General features: G+C 39.4%; 1 protein-coding gene across 9 annotated transcripts in view; it reads left to right on the forward strand.

The window, feature by feature from the left end:
- Positions 1–22,704, forward strand: part of ERC2 (ELKS/RAB6-interacting/CAST family member 2) — a 1,069,021-nt gene that overhangs the window by 19,030 nt on the left and 1,027,287 nt on the right. For all 9 annotated transcript variants that reach the window (XM_079116398.1, XM_079116395.1, XM_079116399.1 and 6 more), the window contains exon 2: positions 13,447–14,243. In XM_079116398.1, coding sequence (XP_078972524.1) covers positions 13,587–14,243 — 657 coding nt within the window. In that variant the 5' untranslated portion in view covers positions 13,447–13,586. The remainder of the gene's footprint in view (positions 1–13,446; positions 14,244–22,704) is intronic.

Consider the following 22,704-nt stretch of genomic DNA (forward strand, 5'->3'; position numbering starts at 1 on the left):
GTCAGCTTTTATTGAGAACTAGCTGTGAGATGAGCATTGTGCTAAGCAATTTTCTTGTATCACTTTCTTTAATATTTCCCAACTCCCTATGAAAGGTACTGCTATTATCCCTATAGGTGAGGGAAATGAAGTAATTTGCTTGAGGTTGCACATCAAGAAGTTAGAGATACAACTAACCAGATCTGATTCTGAGGCTCCCTTTCCTTTTCAAAAACACCATGTTTCTCTTCTCTGGCTGTAATTACAAAATTGTCAGACAGCTTCCATGCAAGTGATTTCAATGACATTAGGAAAAGATCACAATACTAAAGCACCCACTATTCTTTTCAATATTCAAAATTGTTTTGTGTAGCTCTTATGTCCTTAGACCTGACAAGAGAAACCCCTGCACAGGGCATTCCACCCTTGCCCTCTTCTGACTGCATCTTCCCTCATGGGGAGAAGTCCTCTCCGCCAAAAGCCAGGTACCCACTTGGAGCCTGTGCCTGGTATTCTAGAGTCCTCCTTGCCTAAAAGACCCCAAGTCGTCTTTCAGGGTCTGCTTGAGAATCTTGGCTGGGTCTGTCTTCCTGAGGGCAAATCCTGCTACCAGTGTGCACACCCCCAGGCCAAGGGGCACCTATTTGTGAGGTTATAGGCCAGGTGTCAGAGAACTACTGCCTGTGGGCCAAAGTTAGCTACCACCTATTTTTATAAAGTTTTGTTGGAACACGCCTATGCCTATTAAATCATCCATGGCTGCTTTTGTGCTGAAATGGCAGAGCTGGGTACACGCGACAGAGAATGAATGGTCCTCAAGACCTAAAGTGTGTTATCATTTGTCTTTTTACAAAAAATATTTCCCATTCCCTGGATGGATTGGCGATAGCCTAGCATGAAAGCTGCAGAGTTCATGTGTGAGGCCCCAGGAGTATATTTGAACCAGGGGTGGGGAGAAAAGGGTGCTGGCTGAGAAGTCTTTCCTTTTGCTCCCAGGTTTTGTCTAGAACTCTGAAGAGCCTAAGAATTCTGATTCAAAACTCACACCTCACTTTTCCTATCCTCAGGTTTGTCAAGGTAGGAGGATTGAATATAGTTTGTTTACCAGTTTGTTAACTCACTGTATAACTTTAGAAGATAAAAGCATATGGTACATGGGCTGTGTTTGTCCTCTTGCCCTAGGCCTCACAATATTAGACTAAATGTTAAACTGTGGGGCACAGTATAAGGGCTTACAGTGGGAGGGAAAAGAGATCCCTACAAGTAATCATGCAGATTTATACGAAATCATAGGGTGTAGAAGTGCCTTGGGGTCATATGTGGATTCCTGGGCCTGAGAGAGACTTTGGGGATGTTGACATGTTCTCAATCATGATCAGGTGTGTTCACTTTATAAAAGTTAATTGATCTGTATAATCAACATTTACCTTTGTTGTAGATATGTTATACTTTACAAGTTATAAAATAGAGAATAAATATATTAAGAAAATTAACCAGAACTCTTGCTCCCAGTTTCATTTGTCCAAATTAAACCCCCAAAACTGAAACCCGCCCGTCAGCTAGTGAAAAGTTCCAGGTCTCTCCACCAGGGTCCCCCTGCCTTCCCTACTTCCCCATTCCCCTGGGCTACCCAGCCCCAAAGGGAAGAGTACATAGCCACAAATCTCACACAAACCTGTCTACAGTCTGATTGCTTCTTGATGCCACAAGGTGTCGCTGTTTAGGCTGATCTTCCTCACGTGGAAAGATGCTGCAGGTCCCCTCTGGTCCCTATTATATAGTCCTCCAAGGCCCAACCCAATCTCCTGGCAGCCAGGCTTAGACACAAGTATGCCATGTGTGGTGTAGCACATGCTATCAATGCCCCATCCACATCTCCTTGGAACTCATGGTCTGTGTGAACAGAAGTGCTTTCTCTTGGCTTCTTTATAGTTCAGGGGAGCAGTCCTCAGCCAGTGATGGATGAGTTCCTTGCTTTCTATCTGTGTTTCCATGAGGCAGGTCCTACAACTCTGTTTTTCAAAGGTCCTTCAACAGAACTGAATCTAGTTACACACAGCATTACCTCTTTGAAAATGCACCCCATATTGATTTCCTTCATTTCTCTTAGTGCCAAATTATCCTCACAGTATTTCCTGGGACTGCCTTCTAAATGAGCTACCTGCACCTAATCCTTGCTCCAGTGTCTGCTTGTGGGAAACCCTACCTAGGGTGCATGGATGTCCCCATGAGCTTCAGCCCTGTGCCCAGGGTAACACTTCAATGTATAGGTTCCACACAGCTTGATGTGTCTCTAGAAGCTTCCAGCCTCACTCACATGCTTTGTCCATATGGGCTTCTCTAAGGCTACTGGGTCACTTGTTTTGAATCCAGATTGCCAGCCTGGACTCCTTCTTATTTTGAATAATTATTTATTTCCAGGGCTCTACACCTTTCTTCATAACTATGTTCATATCTTTCCCTAGATCTCACTTTGAATCCTGGGCATGAGGGCCATAGGAATCTGCCTTTGACTGACTTCCCTCCAGGAAAGCTCCAGAACACTTGTGATACAAATTTCTTTCCCCCAAGGTTTCCATTTTTCAAACTAGAAACCTGAAGAGGGGCAACCTTGAACTGGTTATAAAAGGTTTTCTTACACCTTTACCAGAGGATCCAAATTACCTGGTCGCCCTACTCCAGCCTAAACAAAAGGGCCACACAGATGACCCTTAATAGGGCAAATAAAGTAAAATTCATTTATTTAAAAAAATACAGTGTCTCTCATATCATGATGAAAAATCATTATGCTTTGAGAGACTACAACTGAGAGGCTTGAATTGTGGGATGGACCTTATAGAAGGTAGGTTATCAGATGCTGCGTTAAATGATGGATGGGAATTAGCCAGGCAGAGAACAGCATATGTGATGGCACAGAAACAGGAGGGGACTTGATGTGTTTGAGCAACAGAGAGATGACCAGTCATAGTTGGTGAAGGAAAAAGTGGCAATAGGAGGCTGAAACTGTTGGAAGTAGCCTGCAGGCCTCCAACCATGGGAAGGATTTTGGTTTTGTCTACAGAGCACTGGAAGCTTTGACGGGTTTTTAGTGAGTAGGAGTGATACACTGTGATCACATATGCATCTTAAAATAGTTTGGTTGCTGTTTCAGAAGCCATGACAGAGGATATTCAGAGAGGGGGAGATCCTTTAGAAGGGTATAGAACATCTTAAGCAAGAGTCATATTGATGCAATAGAGAGATGATAGTCAATATGGAAACAAGACATTATAGTTTTGATGTGTGTTGTCCCCCCAAAGCTCATGTATGAGATTGCAACCCAATTGGTGGATTAACCCACTGATATGTATCAACTGGGTGTTAACCATAGGCAGGTAGGGTGTAGCTGGAGGAGGTAGGTCATTGGGGGTATGCCTCTGGAGATTTATATTTTGTCCCTGGTGTGTGGAACTCACTCTCTGCTTCTTGATTGCTATATCCTGAGCTGCTTTCCTCCACTCTGCCTTTCCTCTCTGATATTCTCCCTCACCTTGGACCCAGAGCAGTGGAATCAGCCATCTATGGACTGAGACCTTTGAAACCATGAGCTCCAGATAAACTTTTCCTCTTCTCTATTGTTCTTGTCAGGTCTTTTGGTCACACTGACAAAAAAATAGCTGACTAAAACACAAGAGAACAGATTGAAGGGCGATTTTGGAGGTACAATTGGTATAATTTGTTAATGAACTTGAAGTGGGTGGTAAAGGAGAATGAATTTTTTTTTTTTTTTTTTGTGGTGCTAGGGATCGAACCCAGGGCCTTGTGCTTGCAAGGCAAGCACTCTACCAACTGCGCTATCTCCCCAGCCCATGAATTCTTATTTAAAATCTTTTATGTGGGTAGAATTGATAAAAAAAATCTACCTAATTGTAGGGGCAAGCATGGACAGAGGGAATTGGACTGAATATAGGGTCATAGGAAGTGGAGGGGACTGTGGGAAATTGGAGGGCTCATGCTTTTTCTTGAAGGGACAGTGCTGGTTGGCTCCAACCTGTAGTTGCTTTGGAAGAAAGTAGGCCTGACATTTCAGGCTTAAGATTTTTCAGAAGAAGCCAGAATCTGAGATGTTAATTGAAATGCCTGTGTCTTCCTATGTTGGCAACTGGATCAAACTTCTAAACAACACTATGTTAGCCATATATTGCACATCTGCAGACAGTGTCTGGCTCCTGGGCAGCTGCTTCTTGCTTGAGATCTGATCTGTACCATATCTTCCTCCAGAAAGGTTTTTAGAATTAAGTTCTAAAAGGTATTTAGAATTTTAGAAATTTGAATTTATGAAAAGTTGGGGAGGCTGATCAGAAATAAAAAGAGATATTTTAAGTTGGTTAAATCTTGGGAGATAATGGTGATCTCAGCTCACACGGTCTGTCAGCAGGGCTCAGGTGATGGGGCTGAAGCTGAGATCTGTGGAAACAAACTTAACCTAATTTACAGCAAATAGCAGGAAGTGCTTTTGTCTTAAAATAGATTATTCCAGACCATGATAGTCTGAGCTACTTGAGGTAGATGGGGATCGGGCTCTCTCCAGCTTTCTTTCCCCTGAGCTACCAGTTCAAGAGTCTTTAAACCTTTTAAGAGAGTGAGTGGATGAACATATATTTTATTTATGAATCCATATGCAATTAGAGAAAGCATTCACATAGGTTTATAAAACCATCTTGTATTTTGTTTGAGCCTTAAGTGGAACTTATCCTTGGATGTCAAATTTTATTCATGAGGCACTTCTAACATGAAAAGGTGTGTGCAACTAATTTCTTTGCTGTTATGTCTTTGATGTTGGCAACGTTCATTTCAGTGCACAGTTTGATCTAGTTAATAATTTATGCTTTTAGTGTTGCACATCACAAATATATACAAGATCGGTTTTTTGTTTGTTTTTTTTTGGTACCGGGAATTGAATCCAGGGGTGCTTAACCACTGAGCCACATTCCCAGCCCTTTGAAAATATTTCATTTAGAGACAGGGTCTTGCTGAGTTGCTTAGGGTCTTGCTAAGTTGCTGAGGCTGACTTTGAACTCACAATCCTTCTGCTTCAGCCTCCTGAGCCACTGATATTACAGGTGTGTGCCACCATGCCCAGCATGACAGGAATTTTAAAGAGTTTATAATGAAGTCCAATGATGGAGCCTATCTTGGCTCCATAATAGTATTGAAAAGAAAAAGATCTTAACTGCTACCTTATTTCCTGAAATGCATTTATAGGTGGGTGGAAAAGCTTAAAAAATATTTTTTTGAAGTAATGGGAAGTAGAAGATATATTACATTATTGATTGCTGAATAAAGTTGATCTTTTTTGCTCTTTCTCAGAGATTCATTTTAGAGAATTAAAAAAAAAAATCAGGGTAGACGAGAAATTAGGAGACAGCAACCAAAAAAAGCCTAAGTGTCAAAACAAGTACCTTAAAATACACCAAGGAACTTAAACACAGCTGGGTGGAGGGTGGAGGGTGTGAGCAGCTTAGTGGAACAGGTAGGAATCATGATGCACAGGGGGACTTAGTGGCCATAGGAATCTGCCTTTGGCTGACATTGTTAGCTGAGCCTTTTCCTCTTCATGAAATCAATCATGCTATGTGCAGCAGCTAAAGGGCAAAATGGTCCAAGTAAATCATTCCTGCTCCTCATAAATTGGGAGGAAGAAACTCATTCCTAAATAACGTGTTTGACCTAGGTTGCTAATTAAGCTTTATTGTCAAGAACCAGATGTATAGTGATGAAAAAATTTTCCCATTATCATTTTGATGGTCTTTAAATTTCCTATTTGATTTGATAAGTTCAGTAGAATTGGATATAATCTATCTTGTTTGGTGTGACAGGTGGTGGTAGAAATATCAACTTGTCCCCTCAACTGCTTAACATAGACTGCTGATGACTGATTTATGTTCCTTCTGACATTCTGACTTGTTTATTGAGGTTTGAAATATAAATAAATAATTGCATTTGTTTCTTGGCTTAGTGGGTCTAAAACTCCAATCAGTTATTAATTTCTCTTCTGTTATTTCATTGTTAAAGATAAATTCTGGGGCTCGGGTTGTGGCTCAGTGGTAGAGCACTTGTCTGCCATGTGTGAGGCACTGGGTTCAATTCTCAGCACCACATAAAAATTAATAAATCAAATAAAGATATTGTATCCATTTACAAGTAAAAAAAATTTAAAAGAAGATAAATTCTGATTACTGGGGAGTCAATTTCATGTCCCTGTCCTTAAAATAATATCTGGCTCCTGTGACCATCTTCCCCTCAAACACTGTTGTATCTGAGATGAAAAAAACTCTGTTCAAGAAAGTCCATTTTAGACAGTAATTTCCCATAGACCAAAAGCTGTCGCGTCTCAATTATTGCTTTCAACACCAGGAATGAAGCTGAAAAAAAAAAAAAAAAAAAGTTCATTTGTCAACCAAACTGGAGAAAAGTTACAACATGAATGGATCAATTTGGGGATGTTTATGGTACACATTAGTATCCTTAATGTCTCTAAAATATCGGGATAAACTCAAAATCTTTTCAGCCTTGTTTAAGCACTTGCCAAACTATTCAGAAAGTATTGACTGAAAATGGATGTATTTTCATTTAATAAATAATTCTTTTTTAAAAATAGTTTAACTTTATTTTATTTATTTTTTGTTTATTTTTTAATGTGGGGCTGAGAATCGAACCCAGTGCCTCACATGTGCTAGGTAAGTGCTCTACCACTGAACCTCATCCCCAGCCCCTGACAAATAATTCTTTTTTTTTTTAATTAATTTTTATTGTAAACAAATGGGATACATCTTGTTTCTCTGTTTGTACATGAAATAGAGGCATACCATTTGTGTAATCATACATTTACCTAGGGTAATAGTTTTTGATTCATTCTGTTATTTTTTTTCTTCCCCCCACCCCTTCCACCCAACAAATAATTCTTAAAGGTGTATTTACTAAATGTGCTATGTTGAAATTGGGGTTTGGTAATTCAGGAATTTTGAGTAGCCTCAAGAAATGGTAACTTTTAGGAACATTGAATGTAAATAGTAGAGTTTATGGAGGAAAAGTAGTTAAGGGTTAGTACTTGAGTATACATCCTTCTTTTCTTTCCTTTTCTCTCTCCAGGGCACTTAACCATCGAGCCACATCTCCGGCCTTTTTAATTTAGAGACAGGGTCTCCCTAAGTTGCTTAGGGTCTTGATAAGTTGTTGAAGCTGGCTTTAAACTTGGGATCCTTTGGCCTCAGCCTCCTGAGCTGCTGGAGTTACAGATGTGTACCACTTCTTTGATCTTATAATTCTACTTCTAGAATTTTATCCTAGAGAAGTAATAATAGCTTTTATCAATCAGAATATTAATCAAATGTTTTTCAATCAAAATATTAATATTTCCACTTAAAAATGACATAAGTGTTTCATAATAGGTGATAGGTTAAATATAAGGTTAGATAGTCATTCAATGAAACATTAATGATTGTTTGTCTTTTGCTATCTAACAAAGATCCCCCTGAACTCCTGGGCATTTAAACTTGTTTCCCAGCACTGTGCAGGCTGACTGATGGTCCTGATGTTACTTATAGTGCTAGAGTGTCACTCATACCTCTGATTTCAGGTGGTGGCTGGGGTGGGCTGGAAAGTACAAGATGGCTTGTCTCACTGGTCTTGTGTTGTGGTACTGGCTGAGTCTCTTTGGTTCTCCTTCATGCGGCCTGTCTCTCCATGTGATATCTCATCTTCCAAGGCCCTTCTGTGTGACTTTTTTTCAGCAGGGTAGCTTGAACTTCCTTGTATCTTGGCATTTGGATTTCAAGAGGTGAAATGAGAAACTGCTAGGTTTCTTTAGGGCTTAGCCCATAACTAGAATAGTGTCACATGTGCCACACTGGTTGGTATAAGCAGGTCACAAGTCAAGTCCAGTTTCAAGTAGAAGGGAATAGAATCTTGAAGGAAGGAGAGACAAATTTTACAGGAAGGGAAGGATTTTTGGTTGCCATCTTTGGAGTCTCATGGTAGTCATTAAAAATCATATCCTATAAAAATATTGTACAGCATTCATGTTAACTGGAAAAAGGAGATGATGTTAAGAATAAGACATTGAGGAAAAAGGAGAGTACAAGACTTTATATAGAATAGTACCGATTTTCTCTAATGTTATAAAAAAGTGTACATACTTAAAAGGAATTTGAAGCAACAACATTAGTTTGTTAACAGAGGTTGTCTATGAGTGACAAAATTGAGTGTTTTCATTTTCTTCCTTAATCATATCTGCATTTTCTAAAATAATCTAGTTGCTTTAACAGTTAAGAACACCATTAGACCAATTTCAAATTCTTGACAAATAAAAAATATAGAAAACATGTATTATATTTTCAGACCCCAATACCATAAAAATTTGAACTGCAAACATTTACCCCAGAATTTCTATTCGCTTTGACACTTAAATATATCCTTGTAGATAATTACTGGGATAGAAAATATTTTAAATGAAAAATAGCAAGCTACTTACAAATGACAGTAAAGTTTTATACATAGCATCCTGGAATGTTCAGCTATATGAATATTCTTGTGTCATATCATGTATTTATTTGAAAATGTGACTGAAAACAAATGAGTGATGCAGAAAGGCAAAAATAAAATAAAGACAAAACTAAAACTAAACACAAAGGAAGCAGAAAATTATTAAGGATAAAGAGATACAGATGAAATGGAAACTAGAATGTAGAAAAAGACATCAGTGGAACCAAAAGTTACACTTTTGACACACGAAGAGACAAACATTTATCATATTGTTTTTAAGAGAAAAAGAAAAATACTAAGTACATTTGGATTGAGATGGGGACAGAAGAGATGATTTTTAAAATTTTAAGGAAAATTTATACATTTAAAGCAGTAGCAATTAGACTGAAAAAAATCTAGATGGAATGGAGTTTCTGAAGAAAAAAATGTTTCAATGATTGACACAAAATAGTTAGCAAACCAAAATAGATCAGTAAACATAGTAAAAAAATGAAGTTAACCAACAACAAGGCCCATTCAGTTTTATGGGTCTATTCTACCAAACATTTCAGAAATGAGGAAGGACTGTACTACATTAGCTATTTCAAACCATATGAGAAATGGAAAGCTTCTTCATCCATTCCTTGATACTAGAGTAAACCTAATACTAAACCTAGATAAGGAAAGCCAGAGGGAACTGGGTACTAGCATCAACATACTTTGCTTTTTAAATAAGAAAATATTTCAAACAAGATGATGTATCTGTGCATGTCATATGTTATATGGAGTGTGTGTGTGTGTGTGTGTGTGTATGCATATGCATGCATGTTTCTAAAAGGAACAAGTTCAGTTTTTGCTTGTTGGTTGTAATTCTCCAAAGCCTTGACTGGCTGACCTAGTGAAATCATTGTGGATTAAATCTGTGGGGGTATAAATTTCATGATTATTGTAAGAGGGACCTCAAACAGACAGAGATATCGTGTCTGTCTCTAGATACAAGGGGAGAAGATAGGTGAGGACAAGTGACATTTAATCACTTCTAGGAAGATACAATTCTGTAAGTGGTGACCCAGCCAGGACCTCAATCCCTAGATTCTAAATGTAGTAAAGATAACACATACTTGTAACTGTTGGAATTATAGAAAACAAATAACAAAGATTAATTATAAAAGTATATATCCTTATTAAAGAAAGTTTTGAGCATGTGGATGACAGGAGGAAGATGGAAACCTCTTGGAATCCCACCACTGGTGACATCTTGTTGTGTAGTACTCTAATATCCTCTGCTAGTGATTGTGTATGTGTGTGTGTGTGTGCTTTAAAAAAGTGTGAGTAAATCATAGGCGATGTTTTGTAGCCTGCTCTTCCCCCCACTACCAGTATGTCATGAGCATCTTTCCATCTCATTGAATATTCATGGTAGCCATCACACTATTTCACTGTCTCATCACTTAGGTGACTGAATTCTTATTGTTGAAACAGTTGATTCTCCCATTTTAAAATACAGATTATTCATGCAAAAATGTGAGCTACAAAATGATTTTTGTGTATTTTCAAGGAAAACAAAAAGTCAAAAGTCAGAGCAATCTAAACATTTGAAATGAAGTTCCTTACAAATAGGTATATAATTCTTTTAAAGGTCCTTTCAGGGAAAGGGGAAGCCTTTGTGGAAAGCCTTTCTTCATCATGGAAAAAGGAGGGTACAAATCTTTATATAGAATAGTACCGATTATCTCTAAAATTATAAAAAAAAGTGCACATACGTAAAAGGAATTTGAAGCAACAACTTAATTTGTTAACAGAGGTTGTGTATGAGGACTCCATAGGGTGTAAGTGATGGTAACTCCAACTGGGATTGAATGTAGCACACACACAAAAACAAACAAACAAAAAAACAAAAAGAAATGTATGGGCAATTATATCAGTTTCCCATTGGCCCCATAATGCTGTAAAAAAACTGACTACAAAATTTCAGTGTCATAGTAAGGAGCATTGATGTAGTCTGTGAGTGTGTGCTACTCAGCTGATCTCAATGAGGCTTGCTTGTGTATCTGTGAGCAGCTCTTGGTTGACTAGGCAGATCTGCTGATCTTGGCAGGGCTTGCTCATACATCTTGGGTTTGGTTGGCTGTTGGCTGGAACAGCTTGGCTGTTGTTTTAGTCTACTTTCTCATCACTGTGACCAAAAGACTTGACAAGAACACTGTAGAAGAGAAAAAGTTTATTTGGAGCTCATGGTTAAGAGGTCTCAGTCCATAGACAGCTGTACTCCATAGCTCTGGGCCCAAGGTGAGGCAGAAGATCATGGCAGAAGGGTGTGATGGAGGAAAGCAGCTCAGGACATGACAACCAGGGAGCAGGGAGAGCTCTTCACCAGGGACAAAATATTAACCCCAAGGCATACCCCTAGTGCTCACCTCCTCCAGTCACACCTTACCCACCTACAGTTATCACCCAGTTAATCTTATCAGTAGATCAATCCACTAATTATGTTAATCTTTCCTAACCCAATAATTTCACTTTTGAACCTTCTTGCTTTGTCTCACACAGGAGCTTTTGGGGAACACCTCATCTAAACCATAACACCTGTATTTATGTTTCCCATCTTTTATTAGGGCATGTTCTTTTTTTTACAGTAGAGGAAACAAGCAAGAGAATAAACACACAAGTGCTACTTCAGGCCCCTGCTTGGTCCACATATGTTATCACTGTATTGGCCCAAACAGGTCACATGACTGGACTTAGAGTCAGTTTAGGAGGGTACTGCTAAAAACGTAGATAAAAGAAAGTGTAAAAGAGTGGTGTCATTAATTCTGTCAGTCTACCTGGCATATATAACGAGCATGGTTTGAGGAGAGATGAAGCTTTAATGACTGCTGGATCTTGAGTATCAGATGATGTCACCTGGCTTGGTTTTACATCTTCAGAGTTTAGTGCTGCTTTACTTTGCACTAGCTTCACTCTCAGGGAGACCATTTCCATATGGAAATACTTAGAACTCCATCTTGAAAGCAAGTCATTCCAGCTGCAAAAGAACTTATCTTTCCCAGTTATTCCAGCTGAAGTCATGGTATGGGATCTTTTTGGACCAATGTATATCACATATCCATCTCTAAACTAGCTCCCATTTCTGGAAGATGATATATGTTGATTGGCCAGGCTTGGGTCATGTTCTCACCTCTGACACCATCTAGGATAGAGCAGAAAGAGTCAGCCATACCTAATCCTTATGAGATATTAGGAGGGAGTTGGAAACAACTTCTTTAAGAAAAACTAGAAATTATGTATAGAGGAAGGAAGAAGAGATGAGTGATAGGCAGGTCAAAATAAATGATACCCCTTTTATTGCTGTTAAAGTAGTTACTTCATTGAGACACTATCAACATAAACTACTTCTTGACTCTTCTATACTAGGCACCAAACTAGGTGTTTCATAAGCATCATCTTACTTATTTCCTACAATATCACAAGTTAAGTAGTATTGCCTGTGTTTTATTGATTGGAGAGTAGAAACTCATAACAGTAAAATAATTTGCCTAAGTAAATCAACTAGTCCATGTTAGAGTGAAGATTTCAACCTCAGTTTGCTCCTGTCCAGAATCTGTTCTCTTAATTGCCATAGGGCTGAGAAACAGAAAGTCAAGGGTTGTGTGTTTTCTCTTATATGTGCAAGATAGAGAGGAAAAGGAAAAGAAAGGTGGGGGATTGGGGATCTCATGGAAATCAAAGGGAGATCAGTAAAGGACAGGGACCAAAGGTGAGAGGTAGGGAGGGAGGGGCAAGTGCTGGAGAGTGATATTGGTCAAATTATGTTGTTATGTTGTGTGCACGTATAAATACATAGCAACATTTATATCCCATCGTTACGTACAACTATAATTCACCAATAAAAAAATTGGAAAAAAGGGATATTGGAAAAAATAAAGCTGACAAAAAGAAATCACACTAAAAGACTCCTTGAGAGGAAAAGCAGGAGGCCATAATGGATCCCATTATGGTCACTTGAGTCCTATTGAAGGGATAATCACAACCTTGCAGCCCCAGCTACATAAAATCTATGTTAACATAATTGAGTCACTATGATGGGGGCTTCTACTGCTTTTCTGTAGGGGTTTTGTGACCAGAAACTCTGACATGGTGTACCATTATTACCCTATTCCATTTCTGTATAGATGTCAAGTTGTCACTGTGAAGATTAACTAGGTTAACTAATATGAAAAAGAATTCTCAGATGATCAACCTAGATGTATATGAAAGGGAAAGAGACAATATTGTTGTTTCCCCTGGTGATAGCATTGAAAATTTGAACCTATGTATAAGTGTCCATTGACTGAGCCACCTCTTAGAGCCATCTAGCGCTAAGATGGTCAAGGGGTTCCAATTCATGTGTCGATGCCAGCTGATTAGCGCTAAACCATCTAGAGGGTTGTGTAGAGACTTCTCAACCTAATGGAAAGAGGAATGTGATGAGTAGTAATAGCTATGATGGGTACAGGAGGGGAAAGGAACAACATACTTGTCAAATACTGACATCCTAGGAAGTAGCAGCTTCTTGAGCATTGCCAATCCATGGGTATATGGGGGTTGTGTCCCTAAGTATGGATTATTTTGTTGCCATTGTATCTATGATGGGGGAATTCCTTGGTGAATTTTTTTGGAGGTCCCAACTCTTACTTAGCATAAATCAAAATGGAGAGCTTCATTTTCCTAAGAAAAAAATAATTTTTTTTGAGAACTTTTTCTTGTTTGGGGGCAGAGTAGGGGGAATTTACAAAAATGTTTACATGTAATAAGTAAAGTTTTAGGGTCACTTTTCTTTTTAAATAAATGTTACAAGTGTGAGTCTATTGAGTTATCATCTATCCTTATCATAACTTTTTTACCAGTGTATTTAAAAATATAATGCAGTTATAGTCTGAGTTCTAAAGAGGTTTTTTCCTAACTATCCCTTTTCTTACTTTGTAGATCTCTGATTGGAGTCATTTTCTGGTACAGACTGTGAAAAGAATGCAGTGAAAATCCTGGTCAACAGTGGAAATATTGACTTAAACTCCAGCTTAGTATAGCATTTCTTCTCTTCAGTAGCACCTCATAATATAAGAAAAATGTATGGAAGTGCAAGAACAATCACCAATCTGGAAGGCAGCCCTTCCAGATCACCTCGTCTGCCAAGGTCTCCTCGTTTGGGCCACCGAAGAACGAGCAGTGGGGGAGGGGGAGGAACAGGCAAGACGCTGTCTATGGAGAATATCCAGTCCCTTAATGCAGCCTATGCTACGTCTGGACCCATGTACCTCAGTGATCATGAGGGGGTGGCTTCAACAACGTACCCAAAGGGCACCATGACTCTTGGCAGGGCCACTAATCGAGCTGTATATGGAGGCCGAGTCACGGCTATGGGGAGTAGTCCCAATATTGCTTCTGCAGGACTTTCCCACACAGATGTCCTTTCATACACTGATCAACATGGTGGCCTGAGTGGCTCATCCCATCACCACCACCACCAGGTCCCCTCCATGTTGAGGCAGGTAAGAGATAGCACAATGTTAGATCTTCAAGCCCAGCTCAAGGAACTCCAGAGAGAGAATGACCTTCTCCGGAAAGAACTAGACATCAAGGACAGCAAGCTGGGATCTTCTATGAACAGTATCAAGACCTTCTGGAGTCCGGAACTTAAGAAGGAGAGAGTCTTGAGGAAAGAAGAGGCAGCCCGGATGTCCGTCCTTAAGGAGCAGATGAGGGTTTCTCATGAAGAAAATCAGGTAGGTTATGACTCACCTCAGTGTTTTTCAGTCTCAGTTTCTCACTGAGGAGTTGGTGCTTTGCAGATGGTTCCAGGACCTGTGCAGAAGAGAGTTTGGAATCATCAAGAAGGTTATAGCTTAATATATGTTTGACTTAGATGCTACATGAAAGCAAAGGAAAAATGAGATCACAGCTCATAATTTCCTTATTTTCCAGTAATCTTTTCTGGGGGAGGATCAATCCTCATTGCCTCACTTTTATATTTTGTTAATTTTGTTTTCTTTTTCAGCAGTTACAAGAGCAGTTCAGACATACCTCCTTGTGAATAGAAGAGGAAAATAATAATCTCTGCAAGAGTAAATACTTTTACAGCAATATTTACAGGGCCAAATTTGACTGATTTTTTTTTTTTTTTTTTTTTTTTTTGTTGAAGCACCAGCAGTATCATTTTCTTCTAGAATGAGTGGAGTTTGTTCTCTAATTAGAAAACTAAACAATATGAAATGGGATTGGGTAGAAAGGGTTTGATACCATATTAGAGAAATGCAATACATTTTAACTTGTCTTTCTGCCTTTATCCATTAAATATTAATTATTTACTAGTGCAAGATATCTCCCTATCTTTGATCCGTCCTCCATGTCTTAGAAAGATTAGTTGGATTAGTTTCCCAGAGTCTATCTGTAGGTATGCCATTCCCCTCCTAAATGCCTTCAGTGATTACTCATGGTCTCCAGAATGATGTCTCTTTCCTTGTCTACTTTAGGACCTTCTGGAAGGCCTGGGCCAGCCTTTTCAGCCTTATCTTGTACCACCTCCTTTCACATCAGTGCTGCCTACACTACCACTTGGTAATTTCTGCATGTACCCAAGGTTTCCGACCTTTGCGCCTTTGCTCTTGCTGTTCCCTTCCACCGGTGGCCTCCTTAGCACTGCTTCCTACCATCCATTTCTCTTTCAATCACAGTTTCCACTTTCAAATTCTTCCTGGTATGTGAGGTCAATTTTATGTGCTGCTCTTTCCTAAGAGCTTTGGAGTCAGATGTAATTGGATTTGAGCCCCAACTTCACCTCTTACTGGTGATGAGAGAAGAGCTAAAACGTGGGGAGTAGAGAGTGCTATGCCACTTTGTTTGGCAGTGCCCAAATATCATTTAACTTCCTGTAGAAATCTGGGAGAACTCTAATTTGGCTGAACTAGTGATTCTTGGACAGGTTGGTTTCTATGTTTGCCTAATGAGGCACTTTGCCTTTCTTGGGGTCATCTGCTGACCCTCTTTTCTGTTTCCCTGGCTACCATTCCTTTGAACCAAGCACTGGTGGAAGTCCTTGTAACCTGTTTGAAAATCTACCCTGTGGTCTCCTTCTGTGTGTAGAAAGCAGTTATCTTATCCCTTTGATTATCTGACAAAACTATTGCTGATTCTCAGATGTGATTTTTTTTTAAAGTTGAAACATATATCTTTGTTCTTCACTTCTAAATCAAATGAATGCTCTTCACTACCATTTCTGCTGTTTCTGATTTTGCTGGACCCCTTGTGGACCTGTTATATATTATATATTTCCCCTCTGTCTGAACTGGTTTTCACTCTTTAGTTTTGTTTTTTTTTTGGAAAGTGGTGTAGGATTGATGCAAGTAGTGACAAAAAGTTAGGAAGCTAGTCTCTAAACCATCTGCTCCCAAATGATGTTTTTTCTCATGCTTCCATCTTTAAATTTATTCTTGAGCACAGACCCCCAATTATATATGTATATTTATTTATAAATTGCATGATGTGCCACAGTGCCAATATATTATATGTCTTCTATGACATCCACAAAAAATAAATATGGATGAGATAAAGTAAAATAATATGTTAAAATAAAATGTTAATGATACACAGAATCTTTTTTTTTTTTTTGCCTTAAATAAACATGTTTTAAAACACTGATTCATTTCATGAGGGTTAGTACAGTTTAACCCAGAGGTCATAACCATAATCCCCCTTGAACCATCTCGTGTTTCCATAAGCCAGAAGTAAGGGAATGCTTCAGGGCGCTCACATGATTCTTTCTTTTCCTCCCCCATCTATGATCATAGGGTGTTTTGGTTATTTCAGGTGACATGTGCCTGGGACATATGAGCCAGCAAAAGGCCCAGTATTAATCTGTTTATTGAATAGAGGTCAAATGTAATCATTTTCCCTTTTAGGTTAAAACATAAAAAGATGAAGAAGCATGGAGAGTTTTTAAAAAGTTAGTTTACTTGCACAAGTTATTTTTAAAAATTGAAGAAGCCTTTCTTCCCTCTTAAAATTATATTAGGATCCCTTCTAGAGTACCTTTGGAGGACTCTTTGAACCCTTGGGGCCAGTGGATAGTGACCATGACCAAATTTGGATAGGTAGCCTGCTCCTCTGGAGAGGGCAGGTCCTCTCCATGCAGTGTGCAGGATTCAGGCTTTCTGCATCTGGATGCCTGCCTTCAGGAGTTGCTATACTAGACGAAGAGTTTTTGGGGGTGGCACACTGGCTATTCACATCTTTTACCAGAAATGACACATTGAAGGGAGAAGGAAGCAAAGTCCTTTTCTCTGTGCAGGAAAGGGAGGAGAGACAGATATAGGGATCTACTACCAGTGGGGTTTCTTTGTCAGAAAAGTGGAGTGAGATGAAATGAAGTTCAGGGAAGGATCTAGACTTCTGCTATTGCTACTGTTTGTATTATCACTGCCACTGTTGCCAGTAGACATCTATTAAGGGCTTATTTTGTTCTGGGCATTGTGCTCAGAGATTTGTGTCTATTATCTTACTCAGTGTTTGCATTGATCATCTGAGGGAGGTACTAGAATATCTCTAACTTTACAGGTAAAACATAAATAATGAGAAGATAAACAACTTGCCCATGTTTACATGGTTGGGAAATGGCAGATCTGGATTTTAAGGCTTTGGTCTATTTCATGACAAAGTTCAAGATCTTAACTTTGTGGCTACTATCTCCTTAAAGGATTATTGAGCTATGAATAGTAGCTTAGTATAATAAGAAGATCATACTTCATAGATGTTAGGTGAAAAGCATTGTTAGTTTTGATAGGATGATTAAGAATGTGATTTAGAGCTGGGTATGGTGGTGCCTGCCTTTAATCCCAGCTACTTGGAAAGCCAGGGCTGGAGGATTATCAGTCAGAGACCAGCCTGGGCAACATAGTGAGACCTTGTCCCCTACCCACCACAAAGGGAGAGATTTTAATTAGAATTTTTATTCTAAATTAGGAAATTTTTCCTAGAAATGGTTTTTACACTCTTTAGGATTTCTACCTGTGTTAACTTTCTGTCACTATAATGAAACACCTGAGATAATTAATTTATGAATTAAATAAATGGCTCACAGTTTTGGAGATTCCTAATCTTTGATTAAGTGCACCCATTGCTTTGGGCCTCTAGTGGGTATTGTGGATGACAATGATGAGGAGAATAAGGGGGAGCAAATTGCTTGGTCTGTTAGTGGAAAGCAAAAGGGAGAAAGGAAGAGGCCAGGCCCCACAGTCCCCTTCAAGGGTGTGTCCCCAGAGACCTAAAGACCTCCCACAAGGCCCCAGTCCTAAAGGTTTCACCCCCTCTCAGAAGCACTACCTTGGGGGACCAAGCCTTTAACACTAGACCATTTGAGGGACACTTATTCAGACTACAGTGCCACCAGTTACCATAACTTACTATACTTTCCTTTTAGAGGGAGGGGGAAAAAAAAAACCCACACAGAAACTTTTTCTTTATGGAAGAGTGGAAAAAACACAAAAGAGTTAAGGAACGTTTATTATGGTTTCTTACGTACAACAACTGGAGACTGCATCTACAAATGTCATTCTTCTGGGGGCATTTAGATAATCAGAATTTCACTGACCCAAATTCAGATGATCAAAAATGATTCGAACTGTACTATGTGAAGAGAAATGGGAGTCAGGCCCATTACAGGGTGGAAGTGAGGAAGCTCAGGTGCTCCTGTATATGAGGTTTGTAGTTCTGCCGCTTTAATGCTGACTAGCACAGACATTTTCCCCTACCTGCAGTGTTTAGAGGACTTTCACTCTTCAGTTTCTTTGTAGTAGATTTTTGAAGTCCTCATGGTTTCATCCAGGGGCATGGAACCCAACTCCATATCTAAGAGAGGATGTTGAACTCCCTCCCCATGTTACAGGAAGTTCAGGACTCTGTGGAACCTTGGGTCCATTGGGTAGATGGCCATGACCAAATGTCTTACATGCAAAAGGTTGAAGCTGAGGTTCCTGAATGCATATTCCACTCTTTCCCTTCTCCCCCTCCCCCACCCCCTAGTTCTCTCCAGGGCTCTACTTACCAGCCACACAGATCTGCATGGATATAAATACATTTGTTACTGCTAAGAGTTGCAGTACTGAAATTTGGAATTGTTTGTATAAATTAGAGTGCATGGATGGAGAGTTATCTTTATGCTGTCACCTTGTGTTTTTACTTTATGATGCACTTTCTTGAATTGGAGAAAAGCGGAACACAGTCATATGGATGGCTTATTCTTTGGGATGGCATGAACCCATACCCCATGCTCTCAGTGTCATACCAGTAGACGGATCTGGGGAGAGACAAGGTTAAACTTTTGAGAACTAATGTTCTGCTGCCACTTGAGGTAACCCCATCATCATCATCATCATCATCATCATCATCATCATCATCTCATCATCATCATTATTGTTGTTATTTTGGTACCAGGAATTCAACCCAGAGGCACTTAACTACTAAGCCACATCCCTAGTCCTTTTTATTTTGAGATAGGGTCTTGCTAACTCACTTAGAGCCTTGCTAAGTTGCTGAGACTGGCCTTGAACTTGAGATCCTCCTGCCTCAGGTTCCCAAATTGCTGGGATCACAGGCATGCGGCACCACACCTGGCCCCCCTTCTTATTTTTGATGGCCCATGGGATTTGGATACATGTTGTGGGGTGGGGCAGGGGGAGATTTTGATGTGACAATAAGAAAGTAAAGTGACCCAATTTTCTTCAAAGAAATTTAGGTTTTGGGGCTGTAGCTCAGTGATAGAGGGCTTGTTTAGCATATGTGAGGCACTGGGTTCACTCCTCAGCACTATATAAAAATAAATAAGTAAAATAATAATTGTGTCCATCAATAAGCAAAAAAAAATTTTTTTAAAAATATAGGTTTGTCTTTTCTTTACAGCTGCATGATATTTACCAGTATAATGAATATCAGACAGAGAAAACACAGTAGAGAATAAATTTCCAGAAAGTTCATAAGGGACTGAGCATGATGGTATGCACCTATAGTCTCAGTGACTTGGGAGGCTGAGGCTGGAGGATCACTTAAACACATGATTTTGAGATAAGCCTGAGCAATGTAGTGAGATGCCCATCTCAAAAAATGAACAAACAAAAAGTTCATAAGGATTTGCATTGCATAGAGATTATTGACTTTTCATATTCCTGGATATTTTGTGCAACTATTAACTTTGTATTTCTAATGGAGTTTTCCAAATTAGGTATATAATAAAGCAATTTTTAGACATTTTCCTAGGTTGTGTGTGACTCGCCAAGGCTCTGCATGAATATAAATAGCATCACACACTAGGAGATTGTGCTAGATCTAATATTTACCCATCTTGCGCAGAAGTGGGACAAGGTCATTGGGAAATGTAACCCAAGAAATGTAAGTAAACCTGTCTGGGGAATGTTACAGCCTTTAAGCAATAGTTATGCGATAATTTCTATTTCTGGCTTAACACAGTAGGAAAGAGTCTACTCTAAATCAATATTAATATGAGCTTTTGACTCAGTTTCAACATAGGATATATTCATTTGTATTTTGAAACTTGAAAAGGTTGAGAGGGATCACATGTTGTGTTTCCTTCATTATTATTGTTTCTTCAATTTTTATAATAGCAGGGTCTTTTCAACAGGAGTCTTCCAACTTTCTTCTAAAATACTCATTCTGTTGAGAGTGTCCAGGTATGAGGAGTTGTATCAATTGGAAGCAAGTGATAGAATTTATCTTATCTCTTTGAGAAAGTGGCAAGACAGCTGCATCATAATAAGTTGTCTGTTGGCAGATAGATGTAACCACAGTCACTATGTGACACTGAGGGCAGAACCTAGGAGTGCTGGGTCCCATCAGGTTTGTGGGTGAGATGTAGATGTTGCTATGGCTAGGATCTGGTTTGTCTCCCAAAGGTCCATGGGCTGGAAGCTTGGTCCTTAATGTAACTGTTGAGAAGGGGTAGGATTCTTAAGGGATAATTAGGTCACAGGGTGTCTACCCTCATGAATGGATTAATGTCCTTCCCAATAACTGGGTTAGGGCTTTTGGGAATGAATTTGGTCTCATAGAAGAGAATTGGATCCTGAGGGATTGGATTAATTAGCATGAGAGCAGGTTGTTATAAACCAAGTTTACCCCTAGTGTTTTGGTCTTTTCCATATGCATCCAATCATCACTCTTGTGCATGTTCCATTCATGTGATAACATCTACAATGGGGCCCTCATCAGAAGCTGAGAAGTTGCTGAAACCATGCTCTTGGATCTTCAGAGCTATTAGCTAAATAAACCTACTTTCTTTATAGCATGCATAGTCTTCAGAATTTTTTTTTTGTAGTGTAAACAAAAGAGAGCAGGCTGAACAGATCCTTTCCTCACAGCCCTCAGAAGCAACCAACCCTGCTGACACCTTGGTCTTGGACTTTTAGTTTCCTGAACTGTGAGATAATAAAAGTCTTTTGTTTAAACCTCCCAACTTGTGGTACTTTGTTCTGGTAGTCCTTACAAAATAATGCAGTGTGTCACTATGTGAAATGTCTAAACTCTGAAGTTAAATAATGTTTATTAAATCTGCTTCATCCAGCAATTTTCCAATCTTACATAACCATCGGAGTTTATCTTAAACTTTCTGTGTATTAGAGAGCTATTGTGCAATAATGCTGCGTATCAAGCCATCCCCAGGCCTATTGGCTTAAAAAGATAAGTGTTTATCTCTCCCTTACATGTTTTTTTCAGGATGGCTGCAACTTGGTTGATCTCTGGACTCTGGACCAGGCTCAGGGCTACGAGTTGGGTTTAGGTAGCTTCCCATATGTCTCCATGTTCTCCTTAGAGCAGCAGCTCCTCAGGGATTCATCCTCTCATGGTAGATCACAGATGCTGAGTGTCCAACAAATCCCCACAAACATGTTTAAAGTGTCTGCTTACACCATGTTCACTACCTTTCTGTTGGCTAAAACTTGTCATGTGGCCAAGTCCAAAGTCAGTGATGAAGAGGAAATCTACTTCCTGCCAAGGCAGAAGGGGAGTGTAGTGGATTTTTGTGTTAACAATCCCATCTGTTATAAAACTGTAAGTATTCTTAGATCCAAGGGTTTAAGGTCATACTGTGGAAAGGCTGCTTGGCTTTAGGAGCATCTTTAGCAGTGAGACATTAAAGGAGACCTGTGAGGGTGGATGAGCACTTTCAATGTCAAAGGTTCCTTCTGTGGCTGAGCCTTCTAAAGTCCTGATGGTACCGGATTAATAGCTCAGGTTCAAGTTCTTTCTTCTCTTTCTTAAGTATTTGGCCAAGGAAACTCAAGTAGAAATCTGAGTGACTCTGGATAGTTTTTTGTTTTCCTGATAAAAGGAATAAATATCACCATCAGTGCTCTTCCCCATTCCTTCCTGTCTTGAGTGTTATTGTGATGCCTGGATCTGTGTCAGCCATATTGTAAGCATGAAATAAAGGCCAAGACAAGCACAGAGACATATGCCCTGCCATCTCTGAGCAGTTGCACCAGCACCAGAAATGGCCTGCCTCCAGACTTCTAGTCATGTGAGAAAATAAATTCCTAGCTGTTTAAGTCACTGTTGGTTGGGCATTCTCTTCAATCATATGTTGCATCTAAGTGCAAATTGTTTTCATTTTAACTCTGAGTTGAAGTGTGTTTGTGTGTGTGTTTCCCTGATGTTGCTTAGGCACATGGGTTTCAGAAGTGGATAGTATAAAGCAGCTTAGCATCATAGTATAACTTGGAGTGCCATTTCTTAAAAGAAAAACAAAAATTCATCTTCTTCATCTCAAGACAGTCTTTCCTAGCTCTTTGGGTGTAACTTTTCTCTCCCTTTCTAGAAAGGTGGAAGAACTTTGGTCCAGACTTAAGCAGTGGCCTATCGGTGAAAACTTCTTTGGTTCTGAAGATGAATGAGGTGGCACAGAGCCAACAGTTGGTTTCTTTTTGTTAGAATATAGGAGAATTATTTGAAGAGAGCTATACATCTTTGTCACAAATGTCAGCTGGTTTTTGCCTCAATAATCTCTTGCAGTCAGCCCTAGAATCAACCATATGTACCACATTAGTAGCTAGCTTTACAGATTTTCATTCCCAAGTTTTCTTCTGGAAGACTTGGCTAACCGGAGGAAAGGAAATGTTCTTATATGCTGGACTTTGGGAGATCTAAATGATTTCCATCTCTCATTTTCTTTCTGGATCACTT

Source organism: Sciurus vulgaris (genome assembly GCF_902686455.1).
Source record: "Sciurus vulgaris genome assembly, chromosome: 16".
In the NCBI taxonomy this organism is placed as follows: Eukaryota; Metazoa; Chordata; class Mammalia; order Rodentia; family Sciuridae; genus Sciurus; species Sciurus vulgaris.